This window comes from Solanum pennellii, chromosome 5 (genome assembly GCF_001406875.1).
Source record: "Solanum pennellii chromosome 5, SPENNV200".
Lineage (NCBI taxonomy): Eukaryota > Viridiplantae > Streptophyta > Magnoliopsida > Solanales > Solanaceae > Solanum > Solanum pennellii.
Genome location: NC_028641.1, coordinates 6097481 through 6122510, shown reverse-complemented (window position 1 = coordinate 6122510; position 25030 = coordinate 6097481). Strand labels below are relative to the sequence as shown.

The 25030-nt window shown below is 32.8% G+C and overlaps 4 protein-coding genes across 10 annotated transcripts; 3 read left to right on the top strand and 1 right to left on the bottom strand.

Moving 5' to 3' along the window:
* Positions 1–2290: 2290 nt before the first annotated feature.
* On the top strand, positions 2291–5296 carry LOC107019235 (diphthine methyltransferase-like). The gene is made up of 4 exons (XM_015219789.1): positions 2291–2486; positions 3863–4192; positions 4676–5094; positions 5201–5296. The coding sequence occupies exons 1-4, from the start codon at positions 2291–2293 to the stop codon at positions 5294–5296; spliced, it is 1041 nt and encodes a 346-aa protein (XP_015075275.1).
* LOC107020434 (ureide permease 1-like) lies at positions 5173–11777 on the top strand. Of its 3 annotated transcripts, none has more exons than XM_015220790.2 (8): positions 5173–5362; positions 8664–8966; positions 9414–9552; positions 9643–9817; positions 10160–10203; positions 10288–10385; positions 10594–10968; positions 11395–11777. In XM_015220790.2, the coding sequence occupies exons 1-8, from the start codon at positions 5306–5308 to the stop codon at positions 11545–11547; spliced, it is 1344 nt and encodes a 447-aa protein (XP_015076276.1). In that variant the 5' UTR covers positions 5173–5305; the 3' UTR covers positions 11548–11777. The 3 variants fall into 3 exon arrangements, with proteins under 3 accessions (XP_015076276.1, XP_015076277.1, XP_015076275.1); XM_015220791.2 differs by lacking the exon at positions 5173–5362 and adding an exon at positions 7557–7764; XM_015220789.2 differs by lacking the exon at positions 5173–5362 and adding an exon at positions 7854–8073 and having other exon boundaries at positions 11395–11772.
* Positions 11778–12353: 576 nt separating this feature from the next.
* On the top strand, positions 12354–15726 carry LOC107020437 (diphthine methyltransferase homolog). Of its 2 annotated transcripts, none has more exons than XM_015220798.2 (3): positions 12354–12531; positions 13764–14093; positions 14576–15726. In XM_015220798.2, exons 2-3 carry the CDS (start codon positions 13766–13768, stop codon positions 15277–15279), a joined length of 1032 nt encoding a protein of 343 aa, XP_015076284.1. In that variant the 5' UTR covers positions 12354–12531; positions 13764–13765; the 3' UTR covers positions 15280–15726. The 2 variants fall into 2 exon arrangements, with proteins under 2 accessions (XP_015076284.1, XP_015076283.1); XM_015220797.2 differs by having other exon boundaries at positions 13750–14093.
* A 297-nt stretch (positions 15727–16023) lies between these two features.
* On the bottom strand, positions 16024–23369 carry LOC107018627 (protein root UVB sensitive 3). Of its 4 annotated transcripts, none has more exons than XR_003578506.1 (15): positions 23119–23369; positions 22358–22417; positions 22221–22259; positions 22085–22147; positions 21940–21996; positions 21474–21537; positions 20843–20926; positions 19151–19233; positions 18914–19043; positions 18719–18811; positions 18254–18392; positions 17652–17692; positions 17380–17567; positions 16925–17163; positions 16024–16665 (listed from the first exon to the last, which is right to left on the bottom strand). XR_003578506.1 is itself a non-coding variant. In XM_015219157.2 (14 exons), the coding sequence occupies exons 1-14, from the start codon at positions 23320–23322 to the stop codon at positions 16567–16569; spliced, it is 1344 nt and encodes a 447-aa protein (XP_015074643.1). In that variant the 5' UTR covers positions 23323–23369; the 3' UTR covers positions 16024–16566. The 4 variants fall into 4 exon arrangements, 1 of the variants encoding a protein (XP_015074643.1); XR_001456647.2 differs by having other exon boundaries at positions 16925–17158; XR_001456646.2 differs by lacking the exon at positions 16925–17163 and having other exon boundaries at positions 16024–16281; positions 16448–16665.
* Between the last annotated feature and the right edge of the window lie 1661 nt (positions 23370–25030).

The following is a 25030-nucleotide window of genomic DNA, read 5'->3' as shown; positions in this document are numbered from 1 at the left end:
CCACGAGACTAACAACCAGCGTAAAATTAGTCAATTTATAAAGAATTCTTATTATACATTATTGATTTTAAATAAAGTGACATGAATAGTTTGTCTTTATATTTGTAGATGAATTCAAAATAGTCCTTTTAAGTATAGAATGAATCGTATCTTTTAAGTTTTTCTCATAATACTTTAATTTTTATAAAATATTTAACAATTTATAATCGTTAGATTTGACAAACGCAATGATTTTTTAATTGTAAATGTCAATTTCTTTTATCAAATCACGAAAATGCAACCAAAAAAAAAAACTACACTAGACCAAAAAGATATGAAAGATATCACATATAAACCGTCAAAGAATTAGGAGCCTGTTTGGCTCAGCTTAAAAGCTGGTCAAACTGACTTATAAGCTGGTTTTTGACTTATTTAGCTGTTTGGCAATACTCAAAATAACTTATTTTAAGTTAAAAAAAACTTATTTTAAGCCAAAAGTTAAAAGCTGGAGTAGGGGTGTTTTTTTTTTTTTTTAGCTTATAAACTGTTTTAAGTTGACCATATTTTTACCTTTTTGCCCTTAATATTTTTATATAATTCCCAAATTACCCACCTAACCCTAACATTTCTTTCTTCCATTTTTCCCTTTTCTTCCATTTTTCCCTTTTTCCCTTCTCACGCTTGGCAGCTGCTGAACTTCTTCCTCTTCTTCCAATTTGAAGCGAAGATAAACCCCTAAAGTTTCGCCTGCTTCTTCTTCTTCTTCTCTTTATCAAGTAAGTTTGTTCTTCTTCTTCCTCTTTCGTTTTCGTTCCGTTTTGTCCATTTTAATACTGATTTTTGTGCTGCCTCCGGCTCTTCTTCTACCTTTTTCTTTGTTATTAATGGATTCCATACATGGTTTCTCCATTGCTCCTGTTTTGTGTTTCAATTTTGAAAATATAACTTCCGAATTGGTGTTCTGTTTTCTGTGCGTGTTCTCTATGTTTTTGAGATGGATATTGAATGTTAATTTACAGTGTTTGATGCCTGAAAAATATTATCCGTTACTGGGTAAAAACAGGGTTATTATCGTTATCCACTGTAATCTACTTCATCCACCGCCAACTGTTGTTCCAGCCATAATCATTACCTTTCCATCAAGACTACTAAGCATTGCACCTGTCTCATATAACTCACTCAAAGAAGGTCCTTCAAGACCAGAATAATCTTCAGGCACAAAGTAATGTCTTTTCAAGAATCACTAAACTGCAAAAAACGAAAAGGTTAAAAAGACAGGTGAAAATAAAAACACTCTCAAACCAATAATAGAAGATAGTTACAAAGACCAATTTTTTATCACAAAAAGACCATCACATCACACTTAAAAAAAACAATCTTGTTAGCAAAAAAGAGTGCCCTTTTCAGAATCTAGAAAATAGTTACAAAGAATCATGCTTTATCACAAAAACACCACCACATCACAATAAAAACACAATCTTTTTTGCAAAAAAAAGTTTCTTTTCAAGAAACAACGACAACGACAACAAGAAGCTCAAAAAAGGGGGAAAAAAGACTTAAATTTACCTCATTAGGGGATGCAGGGTGAGCCCCAGAAGAAGCAAAGAATGAATTATCACTGTTATTACAAGGTGGCACAAGAGTTTCACAAAAGGAAGAAATAGTTTGAATTTGAGAAGAAGAGAAGCCATGTGTATAGCTACTGTTAATTCTTCATCCTTTTAATGAAGAATGACATTCTGTTTCCTTCACCATATTTGTTAGTAATACCTCAGCTTTCTTGTTTTTGAGTTATCCTATAATGTCAGAGGCTAAAAATGAGTATTTATATATATAGTACATATCACAATTGTGGTAGGTTTTGATATATCAAATCCTAATAGGCTTGGGAATCCCTTTCCTACTAATATCGGGATTAATTTTAGTTTGAGTTTATTTCATATTTAATCGAAATAAAATTATAAAATAGGTTATTCGGGATTTTAGTATTGTTATAGTGAAATTATTTTAAGATAATTTGTTCTCGAACCAACGAATCTTAAATGTGTTCCTTCTATTTTTTCTTTGAACTAGTTTAATGTTATTTTAAATTTTCTTATCAATTTCATCTTCAGATCAATTACACTTTCGTCGTGGTGCAACAAGTCAATTGCGTGAGCCAAGAGGACACATTGAAAAATTTAATTATATGCATTCTTCATGTAGAAATATAGTAGAGCATACATTTGGTGTTTGGAAAGCAAGGTGGTCTATTTTGCGAGATATGTCTTATTATAATATTGATACTCAAAGGGACATCGTACTTGCTACTATGGCCATTCACAATTATATTAAACAAAAATGCAATGTGGATGATGCATTTCAAACGGCTGAGGATGAGAGATATATTCCATCGGTTGACTCCGAATTTGGCTCAAGTTCAAACACTAACAATGAAGAAAACAATATGGAAGAACAAAATGATACTTATTGGATGGGGCTTCGTGACATGATTGCTAATGAAATTGGTAACGTTTGATGTTTGTATTATTTTAGTTTTTCCACTTTTATGTTAGTAAAGTGTTCTCTTTCATTTTGATATTTGTATTTGAATCAAACAACTTATTTTTGAAATATGAATTAATATTCTTCTTATAAGTGATTTGTTGATAAAGAAGTATGTGGATGATAGACAATTACTATTATTAATGAATGAAAATAAAATAAATTTTAAATCTTTCAAGTGATCTATTCAAATTATATATTATTAAAATGTAAAATAAGTTGCACATATAACTTAAATAAAAATTTATATTCCTCTTATAAATAATTTGTGATAATAAAAAAATATGTGAATGATAGACAATTATTATTACCTATGGATGAAACTAAAATAAATCTTAAATCGTTCTTTGATCTATTCAAATTATATATCTTTAAAATCTATAATAAGTTTATATTCCTCTTATAAATAATTTGTGATAAGAAAGAAATTGTGAATGATAGCAAAATATAATTATTTATGGCTGTAAAATATAAATTAATTAATTTTTATTATGTTAACAGCTTTTAAGGGTATTTCAGACATTTTGATTTAAAAAGCTATTTATCAGCACTTATTTGCCAAACACATCAACAACTTTCTTTTTAATTTCAGCACTTTTATCCAAACACATAACTGCTTATTTTAAAAATAAGTTTCAGCACTTTCAAAAGTACTTTTTTAAAGCTGCTTTTATTAAGCCCATCCAAACGGGCCCCAGGTCAAACTCTAAAATAATATTATTTAATATAATTTTTCAAGGTCTTGATACAAAACTTTAGAAATAAACCAAAATAATAAATAGTACAAAAAGTGTATGTTCTTTCTTCGATAAATATTTATAAGGGAACTAGTAAAAATACAAAGACGTAAACTATTAATTTCGTCTCCAAATTATAAATAAACACTTATTTTTTGAGAATTTAAGAATTTATTTCGCCCATCAAAAAATTTAAAACTTTAATTTCCTTAATACGTTTTTACTTAAAAAAGGACTATTTTTGAACTATTCTTGAAGCCGCCGGCGAACTAAGCAGCCGCCATAACCGCATACAGATCGGAAAAATCATCGGAAAATCACTCCGGTGAGTCAATTTTCTGTTTCTCAGTGAATTTGTTTTCTAATTTTGCTTTTCTGCTGATTAAAAACAGAGTTAAATGAACAATAATCCGGTTTTGCACATGAAAAATTTCAGTTTTCAATTCGATTTCTCATTTTTAGTTGTAAAGATTCAAACTTTTATGAGTGAATCCAAAATCTACTGCGAAATGCTAACTAAGTGATAGTTCACAACATGTTCGACAAAATGTGTAACTGAACTTCATGTTATTTCATTCATTCTTGTAGTTTATGTTATTCAGGTATGGATATAGGTCATTGCCATCTTGATGGAAATGCTGATGCTGTGGAGTTTTGTCCACACGAATCATTTCAAAATGTTCTAGCAGCATGTACTTATACTTTACAAGAAGGAGATCAACCTGGTAGAACTGGTAGTATATCCCTGTTTGATGTTGATGCTAATTTGAGTCGCCTTAGTTTGATACATAGAGTACAAACAGCTGGTATATTTGATATAAAATGGAGCCCCATCGGTGGAATTGTGGGGCCATTACTGGCTCAAGCTGATGCTGATGGTTATGTTAGAGTTCACAAACTTGAATCTTGTTTGGATGAATCACAAGTTCCTGGTTTGTTTAAGCATCTCTTGTCGTGTTTTATGTTATATTTATCGTTAAAGGGCAAGTGTTACATGAGGGAGAACAAGCCTAATTTAGTTTTTTTATGTACTTTGAAAATCAAGTTATGCAGTATCTGGAATGAAATGAGTCTAGTGTTGAGAAATGCGTCTAGTCTAACTTGGAATCGAGGTGTAGTATGTTGTTGTATTGGATCAGAGGCATATAAGGAAGCCCCCAGGTTGCTATCGGATTAGAAATAGATAGCTTTGGGAGATATCATTTTGTTGCTTTTATCAAAAATATATTGGTAAAAGCACTGAAATACACTTGTATGAGGTTGAAGGTACTTTATAGCAGTTATATGTAACGGAGAAGAAGGAGATAATGGAAATCGTTTAGTAATGTGTAGATTGGAGGAAATGCTTCATTTGGCACTTTATTTTTAATAAACAGCTGAAGCACTAACATGACAGGATCTTATTGTTATTACAGGGAATAGTTTACTGGAGATAAGCGACGAACATGTCAGTTCCTCTATGTGTTTGTGTATAGACTGGAATCCATCAGCTACATCCCTTGCTGTGGGGCTTTCAGATGGAACAGTCTCGATAATTTCATTCCTCGAGTCTCAGCTGAGCATTTCCAGAGACTGGAAAGCGCATGACTTTGAAGTTTGGGCTGCCTCTTATGATATCCACCAACCACAGTTGGTGTATACAGGTTCAGATGACTGCAAATTTAGTTGCTGGGATTTGCGAGATGATCCCTCTAACATAGCATTCCAAAACAGAAAAGTTCACACAATGGGAATTTGCTGCATTACTAAGAGCCCAAATGACCCTTATACCATACTCACCGGTAGCTATGATGAACACCTAAGGGTATGGGATGTAAGATCAACCGCAAAACCTGTACATGAGACGTCAATCTCCTTAGGTGGAGGGGTTTGGAGAATTAAGTATCATCCTTCTGTACTGGACCTAGTCTTGACTGCTTGTATGCACAATGGATTTGCAGTTGTCAAAGTTAAAGGCGACCAAGCTGAAGTGGTTGAAACCTATAACAAACATGGCTCCCTGGCATATGGAGCAGATTGGCAAAGAGGTCGTCTAGAGAAGAATAATGTCATCGCTACTTGCTCATTTTATGACCAGCTCCTTCGTGTATGGATGCCAGAAGGTAATATTCTGAAATGACCCTATGTTCTAGGTTGAATATGCTTCTCTTTCAATGGCCGCCCAAATGACTAGGATCATCAGGCTACTGTACCCCGATTTAAATCTTTAGTCGAAGGTATTCCCCTACCACATAATTTTCTTTAGAGATATGAAAAGTGACATAATTTAACCAGAATATGAAGGCTGGTAGCAGCATTGTCTTCTTATTTTCTTAAAACTTATAACATTAAATGTAATCATATCGATGATCCATGAAACTAGATGACTTTTAGTTTGTATTGAAGTAGACTAGTCATGTTTGCCATCTGAATAATCTACCAGCCAATTTGCTCTCCAAACGACTGATGATGATAGTAGACGTTCAGTCTTCCATCCTGATGACTGAAGCTGTGACAGAATTGTGAAAGAAACAAGATACTTAGCTCAATCTTAAAACAGAAACTGCACAGCTATCAAGTTAGGGAAAATTTGGCATGACAAAATTGACTTATATGTGGGCGACTTCTGCACCCAAGGGTGCAGCCATGGTCAATGAAGTGAGAGGAGAACCCCGAGATCTCATGTTCAAATCTCAGTGGAAGCAAAAAAACACCAGGTGATATCTTCCAATATGCCTAAATCTTGAGGGGCAAAAAGAACTGAGTTTAAAAATAAATGGGGCATGTTGTTGATTGAAGTTTGATTATTTAAGATATGGGTCAATAGAGTTTTTAAGTGGGTCGGCTAGAATTTAGATGGATCCGGGTTTGATTTGGACAAATTTAATGAAAAGATTAATTATTTATTTATAAAAAAATCTGTTAAGTGAAAGGGTAATATAGGTCCATATAGATAGGTGGAAGGGTATTTTTGAGCTCAAAGGTGGATGAACGGTATTTTTGTTCCATTTTCTATATTTGAAAGATATTTTAGGCCTTTCTCCGATAAGTAAAAATAAAAAAATTCAAAAGTTTAAAAAACACAAAATATGTGATCCTTTAGTTAAGATTATTTTTTTCTAGTTAAAAAAAAAAGAGTAAGATTATCATAATATATTGATAAAGTAACATAAAACCTAACATAATAAAGTAAAATTTGGGTGATTACTTTTAAAATCACTCAACTTTTTGTTAAAATTAACTTATTAATATGAAACGTAAACTAATAACTTCTTGTTATAATAAGTCGAAACACACTAATTAATTATGAAGTCCAAAATGAAAATGAAGGGGAATAAGTCGAAAAATAAAGATACAAAAAAGATTATTTTTTTTAAAAAAAAGAGTATAATTTAATTTGAAAAAGGATAAAAAAGAAATACTATATGACAAAGAACATTGACTAACACTAGGAAAAAGACAAAAATAATAAATTTCTATTTCAACTTTCAACAATCACCCAATAAATAAGGTGAGTGCTATATATTTTATTTTGACACTGCCATTTAATTCATACGCGTTATTTAATTTTTTCTCAATGTGCATCCATTCCAAAATAATCTCAAATATATCATATTTAAAATTTCACATAATAGATAAAGTTAAAATATACATATATAATTTTTATAACAAATATAAACACATTAAATAATCATATTTAAAATTTCACATAATAAATAAAGTTAAAATATACATACGTAATCTTTATAACAAAATATAAACACATATTAAATAACGATATCAAAAGAGACTTTATATTTCAATCATTGACCCTTCATTTAGGTACATTGTAGCATAGACAATTGTCCACATGCAATTTGACCTCCCAAGATATTACTTCTCCGTCTTAATTTATATGTAATTTTTTTAATTTACACTTACATTGAAAAATGATATAATTTTATATTTTTATCCTTATTTAATTTTTCTGAAACTCAAGTTTACCATCAATGAATATGAATTAATTCACTTTAAATAATTAATTTAATCAGTGAACGCAAATTATTTACTTACTTTTCTTTAAGTTGATCAAATATATATTTTACAGATTAATAACTCACAAAAATAAAAAAAACTATATGATAATTTATGTATTAATTTTAGGATGGCATATACAATAGGACGAAGAGAGTTATACTGTAATTTATCCACATTTTGTGTACTTTATATATGAAAATTTTAACTCCACCGTTAAACCGATAAAAGATTCTGACAACTTGAATCACAGCTAAGAATAACAACAATCATTATTGAGTTATATATCTTATTGATATGCAAGTCCCAAATATAATGGAATTTATATATACACTCTGTTTGGAATTACCAAAAAGGGAAAAAACTCATTGCTTCCCATTTTCCCAATACCAAATCACTCTTTGCTTTGCCTCTTCTTCTTTAAAAAGATTCAAAATTGGTGTTCATTTTGAAGTTCCATTGTTGTTAAAAGTGGGGTTCTTGATAATTTTTTGGTGGGGTCTGATAATAGGTTGGTGATCTATCTTTTTCTTTGTAGTGATAAAATAAAAATCAAATCTTTTTCTTTTTTCCTTTATGTTGCTTGTGTTTGCACGTTTGTAGATATTGTTTATTGTTAAAAGATTCAGTTTTTTTTGGATTATTATAATAAGTTCTTGATACCCTTTTGACATGGTGAATGGTTGTTTTGTTTGAGAAGAAAACAATGGATATTTGGTGGCCCAAATGGTGGTTAAGTCCAAAGAAATGTTCACTTTTTTGTGTTTTTTTATTTTTCTTTTTGTTAAAGATTCTTGATACCCTTTTGCAATATGATATGGTGAGTAAATTGGATTTTCATGTTTGAGAAGAAAGATTTGATTTTTATGTGGAAATGGTTTCTGAAAGCTATAATTTTGTAGTCAATTGTTTACTTTTAGATAGAAAATTTCTAGGTGTAAGGTTTGCATACACTTTCCAGACCCCACTTTGTAGGACTAGACCATGTATGTTGTTGTTGTTTGTGCTATATTCAGGTTGTTCATACATTTGTTTTCAAGTTTTTAGGGAATTTTGTGAGTAAAGTTTCTGTCTTTGTGGTTTCCTAGGATGCAGACAGATATGTATATGACAAACATAAGATCCCTGTCTATGGGGATGTGGGCCCCATGGCAGTGGAGGAGTTGTTTTGCTGATTTTCTCTTCTCTACTTCCATTGATGCAGGCAATGAATTTGGGATGTGTTAATCTGTTGTATCAATTTAAAAGATTGAATCTTTAATGTTTGCTATGCTTAATTTAAGTTGAGAGTCCATCGGAAACAACCTCTCTATCTCTATGAGGTAGGGGTAAGGTTTGCGTACACTCTAATTTTGCACTGGTATGTTGTTGTAATCTTCCTCTTTTTTTGGTCCTTTCTTCTTTGGATAGGATTATTGGAGCCTTACCAAGTTGGCAGTTTTTTCACCAGAAAGGGTCTTATCTAGTAGATTCAAGATGTATATGGTTGAAAGCAAAGGTGGTGCTATAGCTTGTATGCTATTTTCTTTGTTATTGTTAGGGACGTGGCCAGCTCTATTGACTTTACTCGAAAGGCGAGGTCGTCTTCCTCAACATACTTATCTTGATTATTCCATTACCAATCTATTGGCTGCTGTCATCATTGCTTTAACCTTAGGTCAGTTTGGGCCAAGCACACCAGAAAGGCCTAATTTTCTCACTCAACTCTCTCAGGTTAGTGCCCTTCAAAGCTAATATACCAGCTGTAGTTTTTAGGACTATGTTTCTTGTATTTGATTTAATGCATTGTTCAATTGGAAAATGGTTAAGGGGACCTTGACGTAACTGGTTAAGTTGTTGTCATGTGACTAGGAGGTCACATGTTCGAGCTGTAGAAACAGTCTCTTGCAGAAATGCAGGGCAAGACTGCGTACAATAGACCCTTATGGTCTGCCCTTCCCCAGAACCCCGTGCATAGAGGGAGCTTATTTCACCGGGCTACGATTGGAAAATGGAATGTATACAGGCACCTTTTTGACACGATAAAATGTAAAAAAAGCAAATTAGATTACTATTCTCTTCCTAGATAGCATATACTTCTGATTGATATGCCGCACTAACTTGTACTCCTATTACTTTTTAATAGAGATAGATATCTGCTTTTATCAATGAACATTGCAGGATAATTGGCCCAGTGTCTTGTTTGCAATGGCTGGAGGGATGGTCCTCAGCCTCGGGAACCTCTCAACTCAATATGCTTTTGCCTTCGTTGGTTTGTCAGTCACTGAAGTTGTCTCTGCCAGCATTACAGTTGTTATAGGTATCAGTTTAACTTCAGCAACTTCTATTTTCCTGAAGCCGGTACAAGGTGTTGGAAAGATGACATGTGCTATTCCTTTAATTATGACAGGAACAACCTTGAATTATTACCTTGACGACAAAATTAACAAAGCTGAAATTCTGTTTTCTGGAGTTGCATGCTTCTTGGTTGCCGTTTGTTTAGGCTCTGCTGTTCATTCGTCCAACAACGCTGATAACAAAACCAAGCTTGATAATTATTCAAATGACTGTAAAGACGGAGTCAGGTATGCATTAGTATGCTATCATACTTCCCTTGTTAATTCCTACAATGTTTATGGTTTCCAATCTTCTGATCATTTCAAGGAAATCGACCTTCTTTTTGGATTTAGGTTGTCGTAATGATTTCATGTATACGTGTAGAGCTAGATGACTTGCATGTGATGAACTAATGCAATTCCTCATCTCTTTGTGTGTCTTCTCATGTTCCTCTAGTTATAAGAGTAAAAAGTGCAGGATATAATTATATGTACTAAAATTCTGTCAGGCATATATACACGTCTACGCTGTTATAGAACTTGATCAATAATTGCAGAAAATTGATGTCCAACTTAATTGCTCATTTGCAGGACTAATGGAGTTACTTCCTTCAAACCAACAAATTTTAATCAAGGTATTGTGAGCTTGAGCATCTAAAATATGATTCTTATATCTTAGATTTATTTACAAGGTTTCGCAATACTGAATATCTGATCAGGTGGTACAAATGGTTTGGAGGATGGAGATGCTTCTGAGAAGACAAAATTTGGGACTGCGGCTTTCCTTATAGAACTTGAGAATACGAGATCAATCAAGGTCGGAATTTCTCTTCTTATTGCATTTTCATGCTCACACTTTATTGCTATACTTGCCTATAAGTCTCTAACTAGACTAAGAAGATTCTTGGCAAACACGAATGTAGTTTAGTTACAAGTGTAACAAACAATAACAGAATAACCTACTAATGTTTTTGTGAAGCATATTGTAGTTACATCCTAATTGTTAAATTCGTGTATGTTTACAGGTTCTCGGGAAGGGCACGTTAATTGGTTTGACTATAACATTCTTTGCTGGGATTTGTTTCTCTATGTTCTCGCCTGCGTTCAACCTAGCCACAAATGATCAATGGCATACTCTCAAAGATGGAGTTCCACACTTGACTGTCTATACAGCATTTTTCTACTTCTCATGCTTTTGTTTCATCATTGCCATGGTTTTGAACCTCACCTTCTTGTACTACCCTATACTAAATGCACCCAAGTCATCGTTCACGGCTTATCTCAACGACTGGAATGGCAGAGGTTGGGCCCTTTTGGCTGGACTTGTGTGTGGCTTTGGTAATGGTCTCCAATTCATGGGAGGTCAAGCAGCTGGATACGCAGCTGCAGACGCTGTTCAGGTTCGTGCATTTATCAACCAATTATACTTTTACTATACATCAACTACGCCTCATTTCGTTGACTATATGAATCCACTATGACACAAGGAACCTTCCTCCTTTATCCAAGTTCATCACCGCTCTGCAAAATTCTTATAACGGAGTCATTATTCCCAAAAAAATGACGTCTTTCTATTTTTTGGAAACTATTTAACTTTCAACGTCCTATTTTACCAATGATATGACTTTACATACACACAAACATCATCATGACATATTTAAGACCATAAGTTTCGGCAGATCTCTTTCTTTTTTTTCTTAAACTCCGTACTCAGTGAAATAGATTCGCATAAGATGTAGCTTAGGGACTAGGGAGTATATGTTATCGGATTGATTACTCGTATATCATTCTATGTATATTCATTTGAAATATGTGTCGAATTTCAGGCATTGCCTCTTGTGAGTACATTTTGGGGGGTGATGTTGTTTGGAGAATACAGAAGATCATCAAGGAAAACATATACACTTCTTGCAGGCATGTTGTTAATGTTTACAGCAGCTGTTGCTATTCTCATGGCATCATCAGGGCATCGCAAATAGCGCGATATAGCGTAGTTGTAAGAATATGTTCTTCTGTACATATTATGTTTACATTTCCTTCTTGTCGCGACCCCTAAAAGTAGGGAGAAATAATTTAATCGGAGAAAACAGGAGGATTGATTTTAGTTAACTCCTCTCGTTTTTATGATAGGTGTTTGACTCAACATAGAGTTACAAAAATGTTCATTTGGCTTAATGTATTATTGAATGTATTTTCAAGTGTGAGTTCCTGATAATAATTGTGTCAAATTCAGTTCTTTTATAGTAATATATATATATATATCAACATTTGAAGCTGCAAAACTATAGCAAAATGAGGATTTATGAGACTAACAACCAGCGTAAAACTAGTCAATTTGTAAAGAATTTTTATCATGCGTTATGATTTTAAATGAAATGATATGAATTGTTTGTCTTTGTATTTGTAGATGAATTCAAAACAGTGCTTTTAGTATATAATAAACGGTTAAGTTTTTCGTGTAATACTTTATTCTTTATGAAATATTTAACAATTTATAATTATTAGCTTTAACAAAAGCAATGATTTTTTCAACTGTAAATGTCAATTTTTTATCAAATCATAAAATATCACATATAAACCTTTAAAAAGTCATGTCAAACTCTAGAATAATAATATATTTAGTATAATTTTTCGAAGTCTCGATACAAAATTTTAAAAATAAACCAAAAATAATAGATACTACAAAAAGTGTATGGTTCTTTTTTCAATAAATATTTATAAGAGAACTAGTAAAAATGCAAAAATATAAATAATTAGTTTCGTCTCCAAATTATAAATAAACACCTCATGTTTTGAAAATGAATTTAGGAGTTTATTTCCCTGGTCAAAAATTCAAGACTTTAATTCCCTTAGTATATTTACCTAAAAGGATTATTTTTGAACTAATCTGAAGCCGCCGGTGAACTAAGCAGCCGCCATTATTAGCACATACAGATCGGAAAAATCATCGGAAAAACACTCCGGTGAGTCAATTCTCTGTTTCTCGATGAATTTATTTTTTAATTTTGCTTTTCTGCTGATGAAAAACGCAGTTCAATGAACAATAATCCGGTTTTACAACTGAAAATTTCCAGTTTTCAATTCGATTTATCATTTTTAGTTGTAAAGATGATCCAAAATCTATGGCCAAAAGCTAACTAAGTGATAGTTCACAACATGTTCGACAAAATGTCTAACTGATTCACTAGTTTCTGGGTACGCGCCACGTGCGTGTGGCCATATAAATAAAAATATTTTTGTGAAGATTGTATATTAGCAATATTTTTAAGTTATATTATGTGTTATAAAATAGAAAATACAAATTACATGTTCTTAAAATTGATAAGCATCCTATATGGTATGTTTTTGTTTCTAAGATCCAAAATCCAAAAAACTATACAACTACAATATTTAAATGAATAAGTGAAATGTTATGTGCCACGTTAATGAAATATGTGTAAAATCAGTAACATAGAGAAATCTTTTACCATAAAATTAATGTTGTGTGTTGCACGTATTAAGCCCTAACAAGGAAATTAAATAATAAGTGTCATGAGTGTATTCTTCACTAAGAAATTTCTTTGACGAATCCAACAACATCCATAGCTGAAATTCTTGCACAAATCCAACAACGTTCATAGCGTATTTTAATAGCCTTTAACTTTGACATTAATTGAGAAAAAACTGCTCAGAAAATTTATATACTCTTCTTTAGAGCCCATAAAAATGGAGAGGGTACTTGAGGAAAATGAAAACTATTCTTGGCTTTATATAATACTTTCACTTTAAATGATTAATGAGTCTCTTTAGCTTCTTTTCATGTATTTATCATTGAAAATAACATATATTAATATATCAACTATGAGATTCATTGTATTGAAATCTACAATTTTTAAGATTCTAGCAATGTAAAGGTAACTGCTTCTATATTTTAGTTAATGTGCAACTTAAATCTCTACCTATTTGCTCTCATTAACTAACATTTGTCTCTTCATTTTCTTTAACATTTAGATTATTTAATTTTCATAACTGTTCAAATATTCTCAATTCATTAATAGTAAAAAAAGTTTACTGCTCAATATTTTTTCAAAAATAAAATAATCAAATATGAATATAACATTTTTATTTAGTATAGGGATAAAATGATAATTCAACTTTACATCTTGGAGCTTTCCACTTATAATATAATATGATTATTGCAGTTTATGTTATTCAGGTATGGATATAGGCCATTGCCATCTTGATGGAAATGCTGATGCTGTGGAGTTTTGTCCACACGAATCATTTCACAATGTTCTAGCAGCATGTACTTATACTTTACAAGAAGGAGATCAACCTAGTAGAACTGGTAGTATATCCCTGTTTGATGTTGATGCTAATTCGAGTCGCCTTAGTTTGATACATAGAGTACAAACAGCTGGTATATTTGATATAAAATGGAGCCCCATCGGTGGAATTGTGGGGCCATTACTGGCTCAAGCTGATGCTGAGGGTTATGTTAGAGTTCACAAACTTGAATCTTGTTTGGATGAATCACAAGTTCCTGGTATGTTTAAGCATCTCTTGTCGTGTTTTATGCTATATTTATCTTCAAAGGGCAAGTGTTACATGAGGGAGAACAAGCATAATTTAGTTTTTTTTATTTACTTTGTAAACCAAGTTATACAGTATCTGGAATGAAATGAGTCTAGTGTTGAGAATTGCGTCTAGTCTAACTTGAAATCGAGGTGTAGTATGTTGTTGTATTGGATCAGAGGCATATAAGGAAGCTCCCAGGTTGCTATATGATTAGGAATAGATAGCTTTTGGAGATATCATTTTGTTGCTGTTATTAAAAATATATTGGTAAAAGCACTGAAATACACTTGTATGAGGTTGAAGGTACTTTATAGCAGTTATATGTAACGGAGGAAGGAGATAATGGAAATCGTTTAGTAATGTGTAGATTGGAGGAAATGCTTCATTTGGCATTTTATTTTTAATAAACAGCTGAAGCACTAACATGACAGGATCTTATTGTTATTACAGGGAATAGTTTACTGGAGATAAGCGACGAACATGTCAGTTCCTCTATGTGTTTGTGTATAGACTGGAATCCATCAGCTACATCCCTTGCTGTGGGGCTTTCAGATGGAACAGTCTCGATAATTTCATTCCTCGAGTCTCAGCTGAGCATTTCCAGAGACTGGAAAGCGCATGACTTTGAAGTTTGGGCTGCCTCTTATGATATCCACCAACCACAGTTGGTGTATACAGGTTCAGATGACTGCAAATTTAGTTGCTGGGATTTGCGAGATGATCCCTCTAACATAGCATTCCAAAACAGTAAAGTTCACACAATGGGAATTTGCTGCATTACTAAGAGCCCAAATGACCCTTATACCTTACTCACCGGTAGCTATGATGAACACCTAAGGGTATGGGATGTAAGATCAACCGCAAAACCTGTACATGAGACGTCAATCTCCTTGGGTGGAGGGGTTTGGAGAATTAAGTATCATCCTTCTGTACTGGACCTAGTCTTGACTGCTTGTATGCACAATGGATTTGCAGTTGTCAAAGTTAAAGGCGACCAAGCTGAAGTAGTTAAAACCTATAAGAAACATGGCTCCCTGGCATATGGAGCAGATTGGCAAAGAGGTCGTCTAGAGAAGAATAATGTCATCGCTACTTGCTCATTTTATGACCAGCTCCTTCGTGTATGGATGCCAGAAGGTAATATTCCCGAATGACCCTATGTTCTAGGTTGAATATGCTTCTCTTTCAATGGCCGCCCAAATGACTAGGATCATCAGGCTACTGTACCTCGATTTAAATCTTTAGTAGAAGGTATTCCCCCACTAACTCCTTCTACCTAAGGTGAATTTGGTGTCTTTCTGGTCAGTCATGGAAGCAATCGTCCCAACCATTGTAAAATAAGAGCACCTGGCTTTGCCCATTCACAAGGACTGGGACTCGATTCTGTGTCCAAACATAACATGCCAGCAGTTGTGGTCACCATCACGGGTACTCAAGATATTGGTTGCTCGATCAACCAAAATTGAATTCAGACATTTTTATTTCTTGTTAACCAACATTTCAATTAAATGTTTCTTCAGGTATTATTGTTGTCCTTTTAGCAATGTAATTTAACTTGTACACTTCACTCATCAAAATTGCCAAACAATTCATTGTTGTTATACTCTCTTCTTTTACCACATAATTTTCTTTAGAGATATGAAAAGTTACATAATTTAACCAGAATATGAAGGCTGGTAGCAGCATTGTCTGCTTATTTTCTTAAAACTTATACCATTAAATGTAATTATACATTTCATATCGATTATCCGTGACCACCTGTAGAATTACACTCCATCTACAAGTAGTAAAATCCACACCCCTAAAAAGGCGTCTTGCCGAAATTCCTCTCATCTAAAAATGATTATATTAGATGGAGGACACTTTTTGGAAAGGAAACATTTCACGGCTCAAACCTGTGATCTATAAAGTCACATGAAAACAACTTTACGGTTGCTCCATGACTCCCTTTTACACCGGGAGGATACCACTTGAATAGTACAACATAAATATCATTGTACAAGTCGAGTTGTGACAATAGGTGATAAAATACTTGTACAACCCTAGTGTACATCACTTGTCCCAAGGGAGCATTCAAAAGTACCAAACATCTCTAGATTTTTCCCTTCTAACAAAGACAAAGCTATACAGGCATCAAGCCCTACTTGGAGTTTGACCTACATAACATATATTAAAGGCCAAAAAATTACAACTTTGATTTCAAGATTATCCTGGACCTACTTAAAATTCCAATAAAACAAGAGTTTCTGCAAGATCATAGAAACTATCCATCGAATGCTATTCCTTTGAACACAACATGTATAAGCTGGGCTAAACTTTTACCTTCTCAATGATCATTGGAAGATCCAAGACATACTGAATGATGACTTGAAATCACCCCAAGTCGTAATTTGAAAGCATCTGACTGTAACTAGATGACTTTTAGTTTGTATTGAAGTAGACTAGTCATGTTTGCCATCTGAATAATCTACCAGCCAATTTGCTCTCCAAACGACTGATGATGATAGTAGACGTTCAGTCTTCCATCCTGATGACTGAAGCTGTGACAGAATTGTGAAAGAAACAAGATACTTAGCTCAATCTTAAAACAGAAACAGCACAGCTAGCAAGTTGCGGGAAATTTGGCATGACAAAATTGACTTATATGTGGGTGACTTCTGCACCCAAGGGTGCATCCATATGGTCAATGAAGTGAGAAGAGAACCCTGAGATCTCATGTTCAAATCTCAGTGGAAGCAAAAAACAGAAGGTGATCTCTTCCAATCTGCCTAAATCTTGAGGGGCAAAGTAACCTGGTACCTGTGCTGGTGAGAGGTAATAGGTACTCTGAGGAGAAGACGAGTTGTGCATAAGCTGGCCCAAAACATCACTATCACAAAAAAATGTGGGTTGACTTCTTATCGGCATTTGCACTTCTCCTCTTCTACACCATTCGCCAGCTTTCACATTTTTTTTCTTTTTGATAAAGAGTGGTCCAGGTCAACTTGTGTGCACCTCGACTAATTCCACGGGATACCTCCCACCATTTGCCAACTTCACTTTTCAGATACAAATTTTAGCATATGAACTGTTTTGTGATGACACATAATGGAACATCAACCTATTTAGGTGGTATTTGCTTCAAAATATTGATAAACTGATTTTTTCAAAAAAAAATTGGTAGTTGGCTATGCTTCAGTAATTGTAATTTGTAAAAACAGTGAATATATAATGAGATCTCCTCTCTAAAAGGAGCTTCTGGTGTAGACAAATACCTTCAGAACAAAGACTTCATAATGCTTATCCATCCATGATTGGCTTTCCGAAGACATGGATCCATCTTGATCATCTAGTTTTGCCATGACAAGAGCATGGATGAATGATTGTAATATATCAGCTCCTGCTGAATCTTTATGAGTAATAATCCTGATAATATCCCCTTTTTGTTGAAGTAAATATTTCTCTAGAAAGATGAAAGAGAAAATATAAGCAGAATTCTCAGCTCAAGTAGTTTAGCTTGAAAAAAACGGTGAATATATCTATCAACCTTTCTTGTAATGTGATCCAGCAGATTGTAATAGGTCAACCCTATCCATCAAAGACAATTTGTTACTCAACTGCCCAAATATTCAACACACTGCTTTTTAACAATCTAGGAGCAGTATTGAAAGTGCATTAGGGAGCCACTTCAGAGAAAAATACATTAACCATAAAGCTTGAGCTTAGGAAGCATATCAAGGCACCATTTAACGGAACATGCTATTTGATGCTGGCTAATTAACATTACAAGATTTTCATTTGCATTTCAACATTACATGGTCATGAGTGATATCAATAAGCCTTATCAAATGCAAAATAAAAGGAAAAGGAATTTAAGGAAAGAAACAATATTAATCTTATGGATTTTTTTAATAAAGAAGGAAATGTCTAGAAGAAAACTGAAAAGGAGTTTTCCTTTTCCTACTTCAAATATATAATTTTTATGATCTCTAGATTACAACACTCTATACTGTTTGTATATCTTCGGTCTTAATAAGAAGCAAATTCAATTGTTAACAAGTAAAGAAGAAGAAAATATTGTTTCTTCTCTGCTACTATGACATCAACAGATATGGATGCAAATTAGTACTAAGAAACATGAAAACTCACATAGCAAGGCTGTCAAGTGAAGAAACTCTGACACCTAAACGTACTTGCTTGTATAGAGAATCACCACCCTTTAAGTTCCATGAGGTCATCCATAAAGGTAGAACGTGCTCCATGGAAGAGACCTGCTTTGGAGAGAGAACTGAAACCAATGCATGAAACCTCCAGATAAGTGAACTAATGTTTTTTTGGGATAAGTAACTAATGTAATTAGACATTAACCACAAGATTCACATACTTTTTTTTCTGCATGCATATTCAAAGACTCATGTTTGCAACATTCAGCACACAGAGGAACTCTAATGGTTAATGATTCTATTGCAAAAAGCAAAAGCAACAGAAAATTTGAGTCATTTTAGACTCACAACATCATGAGATATTCCTACTCAGATGATATTCTAGGGCATGGATACAGACATACAGTTATCCCTTCTGATGACTATGATAAAATTAAGATGATCTACTAACCTTGACCTGTCTTGACGAAATGTGATAAAACAATGGAGCATCTTTCACAGTTCAGAGTATTCAGCGAAAGACAACAGACAGCCTTGTAGTTTGCTGCCAGATGCATGGAGTTAGTATGGCTTGCATTTTAGAAAGCTTCAGCTTTGCATTTTATAACTCACAGAAACAGAAAATTCAAAGTAAAGCATAACTAACCATACATATGGAACATAGTAAGAGACAAAAAGGATATCCAAATGGCAAACGAGTGGCCAATTGTAAGGCGTGCAAGAAGCATTCCTAAAGCCATCCCAATCATCGTAGCTAGAGTTTCTTGGCTTCCTTCCTATCAGAACAGGAAAAACGGATGCCAAGTCTGAGTAAAGGATTTCAGTACTTTGACACCTTACTATCTTTCTGAAATGAGTGCCGCCGTAAGATCTATGACAATACCTTTGCAGCTATATCTGCTGCATTGTTTTCAAGGGCAAAGTGCTGCGTCAAAGCTGCTCTAGTGGCTCCACTAGCAACACCAGCTAAATGGAAAGAAAATAGAGGAGATTTAGAGAACGAGTTCCATCAGTGCAACATATTTGGCCTCATTAATCAGAAAATTCATCTTCTAGTAAAAGATTTAAAGCTTAAAGGCTAGCCACCAAGGTTAAAAACATGCTTCAAACTTTTTAAAATTGTTGCCATATAATAACCAGTATCTAAATGAGATGAATTTCATGAAAACCTAGAGATCATAAAGCTACTGCAATTGAAATCTCATAATATTCCAAGTCAGAAGGACAAACAACGAAAGCAGTCAAGAAGAAAGTGAAGATTATAACTCCAGAGGAAATAAGTATCTATTACTGTATGTATTATGTAATCTAAACTTCGAAAGTATTTAACAGGTAGAACAGTTATGAAGTGTAAGGTCAAACTATTTACAATCTTCTGCTGCAAAATTGAAGACCAATACACCATACAAATATACAATATATGTGCAAGAGATCAGGATAGGGCGTTAAGCATTTTCATTTGTAAAGCCGTGACTGAAATGCAGAGTTTGATGCTTGACCTGTTATCTATCAGCTGCATTATGCAAGCTCTATTATAGCACTATTTGGAAGCTAGAAGTCATCAATAGGGGACTGGAAGTGACTCCACGAGCAATTTGTGTGGGAGAAAGAATAGACGAGGTTTTGAAGGAGAGGAAAGGGAATACTGCTACTGTAAATTATCATTCTAGTTTTTGCTCATAAGGACTCTCCAACCTATATAGATGAGTGTACTGCTCGCAGAATGGGACCCTTGTGCATGGAATTTGTCCTCCTTGTCAACAAGATCAATCTACTTATTCAGCAAGGAAAAGGTGCAATCCTCAGTAATTGACCCGCTCATGAAGGTGAAAAGTTCGTTCATGATGACGAGGACAGGAAATTAATCAGTGGCTGATTCTAATTCCCATTTCTTAGGTGAAAGAAATAGTGCAATCATCTTTTAAATGTCAAAGCTCATAATCTTAGATAAGACTATAATGAGAAGACTTATTGTTTCTGTAACAAATGCTAATGTGAAATTTTGAATAATTTAGGCACTTTAACAGAAATATTGTCATGAAATAGGAGCTGATGAACCTTTCCTGCAATGTTGGATTCACATACTGCAAGAAACTAGTTTTTAGAAAAAGAAAGTTCAATAGCTTTATATCGTTTTTGTACGACTCTTGGAACAAAGGACTAGACTAGTTTTTATGAAAAGAAAGTTTGATACCTTTATGTCTATTTTATGCGACTCTTGGAACAAGGACTAGATGATTGCAGTAAGAGCAACTCTACCATATAGCATCTTTTCAAAACTTGTGTTTCATTTTAAATATACACTATGAGATTCACCCATGTAATAAATCAAGACATGACAGATCAAGATAGTAAAAGAAGGCAGCATCTTTACATTGAATTACAAAGCGCATTTAGTACTTTCGGCAGGGTGAAGGATCTGATATATCAGACAATTCATGCTAACAGCCCCAACCCTAAAAAACAAAAGGCATTAGACAAACAGGTCATGCTAGACACAGGCAGACTTTACACTTTCTTTTATTAGAGGATAAGTGAACGATATTGCCATTTCAAATAGCAGATATTCACTTACTGAATGACCTTGATAGACTCCCTATGCAGACGATGAACACAAAGGCTGATGGAAATAAAGGAGATACAAGATCCATCAACATTCCTGCAAGAAATGCAAATGATTTTATTGTCATTGAGCGTTTCAGGAATGACAACAGAAGCACAAAATAATGTCATTTGACCTTCTAGAAACTGTTCTCTAATATTAAATAATTTGTTGCTGCATTTCTAAACTTAGTAAATCAATTAAAAGTACAAGAATAACCAGTACCCCATTACTTATACTCCCTTTGTCCTAATTTATATGACACTCTTTCTTAATTGAATGTCATAAAATATTTTGCACCATCCAACTTCTACACAACTTTTAATTTTCAATAATTTAAATTCACTAAACTGTTCAAATAAATTTTGATGTGACATCTTCTCTATCGACCAAATTTTTCTACCATTAATTTGCTATTTTTTTTTACTGTCACTAGAAACAAATGCACGTCAAAGAACATCTTAAACGCCATGGCCACTGGCCAGTCAAACATCATCATATAGTAATCGCATACACCAAAATAGGAAGTATATTTTCATATAATTTAGATAGAAAGAACAAAAAATAACTAGAGTTAACACAACATACAGTTGAAGGAGCATACCGAGATCATTCATGAGATCTGCCACCAAACGCCACATTTTGGCATTGCTGTCTAAATTAGAACCCTGAGAAAGAAAGCAACCACATCGGTCATTTTCAAACAAGTATTTACTATTCAATCAACATTAATAGTACGCTTGGTGTAAGAGGCAGGTCAAAAATACTGTCCAAGGAATGTTCTATTTAGCCCCATAGTATGCTGCAATCACAACTATCTTAGTAGGAAAAAATCATCATTTAATTTCATTTCCTTCATTTATGGGGAAGGAGTGTTGGTTTGTCATATATTTCATGTAGAGACGGTGAATGAAATGTTAAGAGTGCAAGTCTGATGAGAAATCGTTCATCCTCGAAGAAATGAGATGCTACTGTAGCTTCAGTTTTTAAAGGAATCAAGACATGCAATATTTGGTACCATAGGATCAATACAATACTGGAAAACTATACCAGAGAGAAAAGAACGAGACCTGGTAACAAGTGAACAAGACACCTCCAAGCATTCCAGTTAAATCTCGCAAGAACCACTGGAACATTTTTAATTTTTTCAAAAACATTGTCATCAAACTAGTATACAATGTAAAGTGCAATGAAAAAAATAATGTCAGACTCCACCTGAAACGTTGCCCCAATAACAGTAGCCGATTTCTCACCAACACCTATAGCACTTAGAAGAGCCTATATTTGTTTGAGCAGGAGAATTAGCCTTTAATATCACAAGTTACTCACATTAATACTGATATTCTCTTACTTGTGTAGAGAGCATCATCCGCACATACGTAGAAAGCCCCTGCAGTAACATAACAATAACATGAAAACAGAAAGATAGCACCGTGCTCAACTCCAATTGATAAACAGAAAATTAGTTTTATGGGCAACAAGTCTAACCTGCAATGAATCCCACACTTGAAAAGGAAAATAATCTGGAGTAACACTAGTTGGATACCCCTGTAAATAAATTGATAAAACAAAAACGAAAATCAGACAGAATAATCGATACAGATGAAACACACTCGACATCTCTTGCCCCTAAGAAAAAGAAACAAACTTCATGACTCCTTTCCATAAAAAATAAATCCTTTTCTTTTTGCTTTTACTCCATTAAACAAATACTATTACATAACTTGTTTATCTAACCTTATCCATCATTTCTCTACAAACATAATAAAAATCAAATCTTTTCGACATTTTTCTTACAACCACAGGCCACAACCAAATATCTCAGAACTGTTTCAACTTGGTAAACATTTTCCTTAAATCACCAAAAAAATCAAATCTTTTTTTCATATTTTGTTAAAATACCATTCAACTAAAATACTTCCAAAACTGATTTTGCCTTTCCTAAACATTCTTACACTCCTAAACAAACAATTAGACGTTAATGAGCTCATAATCATCCCTCATTAGTACTTGTGTAACAATGTGTGTGCAGACTTAATGTAAATATTCCCTCTGCTTCAATTTATATGTTTGATTTTAACTTGATACGAAATTTTAGAAAAAAATATACAAAATGTAGTACAATTGTGCATTTTTTTTAAAGCGGACAAAAAAGGAAATTAAGACGAACGGAGCTACTAGCGAGTATAATTTTTAAAAATTGGAACAGCGGGAATGTAATTTTGAGTTTAAGTGACCGGAAAACTTGCCTCGGGAACGAAAGCTTGGAGAATTCTTTGAGAGATATGAGTAAATGCGTTACTGGATCTTTGGATAGAGATCGAAGAATGAGAAGTGGAAGTTATGGTGGCCGTCTTCGTGAGTTTTGTCGACGAAGTTCCGTTCCATTCTTCGATCATCATCGCCGGCTCCGGCGCCGGAGAAGTGGAATTCACCTTTTGATCTCCCTCCATTGTGTTCGCCGGCGAGAAGTCAAACTGAAAGTCTTCACTTTTGCTTTCCACTGACAAAACTAAAACAAATTTATATATTTGTTTGTCAATCAATTTATCAAGGATAAAAGAAAAAAAATTAAAATAACTTTTTTTTAAATTATATTAAAAAGTTAAATTGAATTAACTAAAAAGAAAATAATTTCATGTAAATTGAAAAAGGGTAAAAATAGAATAAGTTGAAAAATGAAAATATATAATTGACATTTTCACTGTTCCATTTTAAGTTTAATTTTTTTTTATCGAATGTAATAACTCTAGAGAATTTAAAAAAGAGTTGAACGATAAAGATTAATTGTATGAATTTTACTAGTTACATCACATACTTACTTAAAAATTACACTCAATAAGATTAATTAAGTGTAGAGGTGTGGGGTGTGCACTATTTGCATTAAACCAAATAACCAAATCAAATTTTTATTCAGATTGGTGTTTTGATTTTTCAGATTGATTTTGGATTAATAAATTGTTTTGTTTGCTTTTTTGGTTTGATGTTGAATTTTAAAAATAAAAATTGAAAAAACAGAATTATATATATATATATNTTATATATATATATAAGTGTTTAGGTTTAGAATTAGATTAGAGGTAATCACTTTTTGTTCTTTTTTTGTTATCGCCTTTCATGATGATTACATCTATATTTATATATTTGTTTGTCAATCAATTTATCAAGGATAAAAGAAAAAAAATTAAAATAACTTTTTTTTAAAATTATATTAAGAAAATTAAATTGAATTAACTAAAAAGAAAATAATTCATGTAAATTGAAAAATGAAAATATATAATTGACATTTTCACTGTTCCATTTTAAGTTTAATTTTTTTTATTGAATGTAATAACTCTAGAGAATTTAAAAAAGAGTCGAACGATAAAGATTAATTGTATGAATTTTACTAGTTACGTCACATACTTACTTAAAAATTACACTCGATAAGATTAATTAAGTGTAGAGGTGTGGGGTGTGCACTATTCGCATTAAACCAAATAACCAAATCAATTTTTTATTCAGATTGGTGTTTTGATTTTTCATATTAGTTTTGGATTAATAAATTGTTTTGTTTGCTTTTTTGGTTTGGTGTTGAATTTTAAAAAATAAAAATTGAGAAAACAGAATTATATATATATATAAAATTAAGTTTTTAGGTTTAGAATTAGATTAGAGGTAATCACTTTTTGTTCTTTTTTTGTTATCGCCTTTCATGATGATTACGTCTATATTTTTTATTTGAACATCTTTAATAGAAATAGTTATAAATATTTTATTTTACGTTTTACTTATGATTTATATTAGAAAGTATATTTGAGAGATTCAATATTATTACTTTGATATGTTATTAATTATTGACATAATTGAATAACTAAACCTAAAAAAGTCGAATCGAGTAGAGGAAAATTGACTCAATCCAAATTTATTTTGGATCAGATTGAATTACACTTTTACAAAATCAAGAAATCTAAACCAAATAATACAAAAGCAAATTGAAAAATCGAATATACACCCTTGATCAAGTGGATTGTTTCATAAAGCTTTAAATACATGCATAAAAGAATTTAAAATAGTTTTGAAAGACTTTTAAATATTTATCCAATAATTATGAACTAAAGATTTTTTTAATTAAAAAAATAAACTTTCTTTAATAATTTAATTTAAAAATATAAAGTAAAA

Bases quoted from the DNA above. Each gene is read 5' to 3' on its own strand.
- LOC107019235 (XM_015219789.1), top strand. From the start codon at position 2,291: ATGGCCATTCACAATTATATTAAACAAAAATGCAATGTGGATGATGCA. The intron at 2,487-3,862 runs GTAACGTTTGAT...TATGTTATTCAG, and splicing joins CATGATTGCTAATGAAATTG to GTATGGATATAGGTCATTGC. The intron at 4,193-4,675 runs GTTTGTTTAAGC...TTGTTATTACAG, and splicing joins GGATGAATCACAAGTTCCTG to GGAATAGTTTACTGGAGATA.
- LOC107020434 (XM_015220789.2), top strand. From the start codon at position 7,933: ATGGTTGTTTTGTTTGAGAAGAAAACAATGGATATTTGGTGGCCCAAA. The intron at 8,967-9,413 runs GTTAGTGCCCTT...TGAACATTGCAG, and splicing joins TTCTCACTCAACTCTCTCAG to GATAATTGGCCCAGTGTCTT. The intron at 10,386-10,593 runs GTCGGAATTTCT...GTATGTTTACAG, and splicing joins AGAATACGAGATCAATCAAG to GTTCTCGGGAAGGGCACGTT.
- LOC107020437 (XM_015220798.2), top strand. From the start codon at position 13,766: ATGGATATAGGCCATTGCCATCTTGATGGAAATGCTGATGCTGTGGAG. The intron at 14,094-14,575 runs GTATGTTTAAGC...TTGTTATTACAG, and splicing joins GGATGAATCACAAGTTCCTG to GGAATAGTTTACTGGAGATA.
- LOC107018627 (XM_015219157.2), bottom strand. From the start codon at position 23,322: ATGGAGGGAGATCAAAAGGTGAATTCCACTTCTCCGGCGCCGGAGCCG. The intron at 22,418-23,118 runs GCAAGTTTTCCG...ATTTATTTACAG, and splicing joins TCCAAGCTTTCGTTCCCGAG to GGGTATCCAACTAGTGTTAC. The intron at 17,568-17,651 runs GTTGATAGATAT...TCATCTTTCTAG, and splicing joins TGGATCACATTACAAGAAAG to AGAAATATTTACTTCAACAA.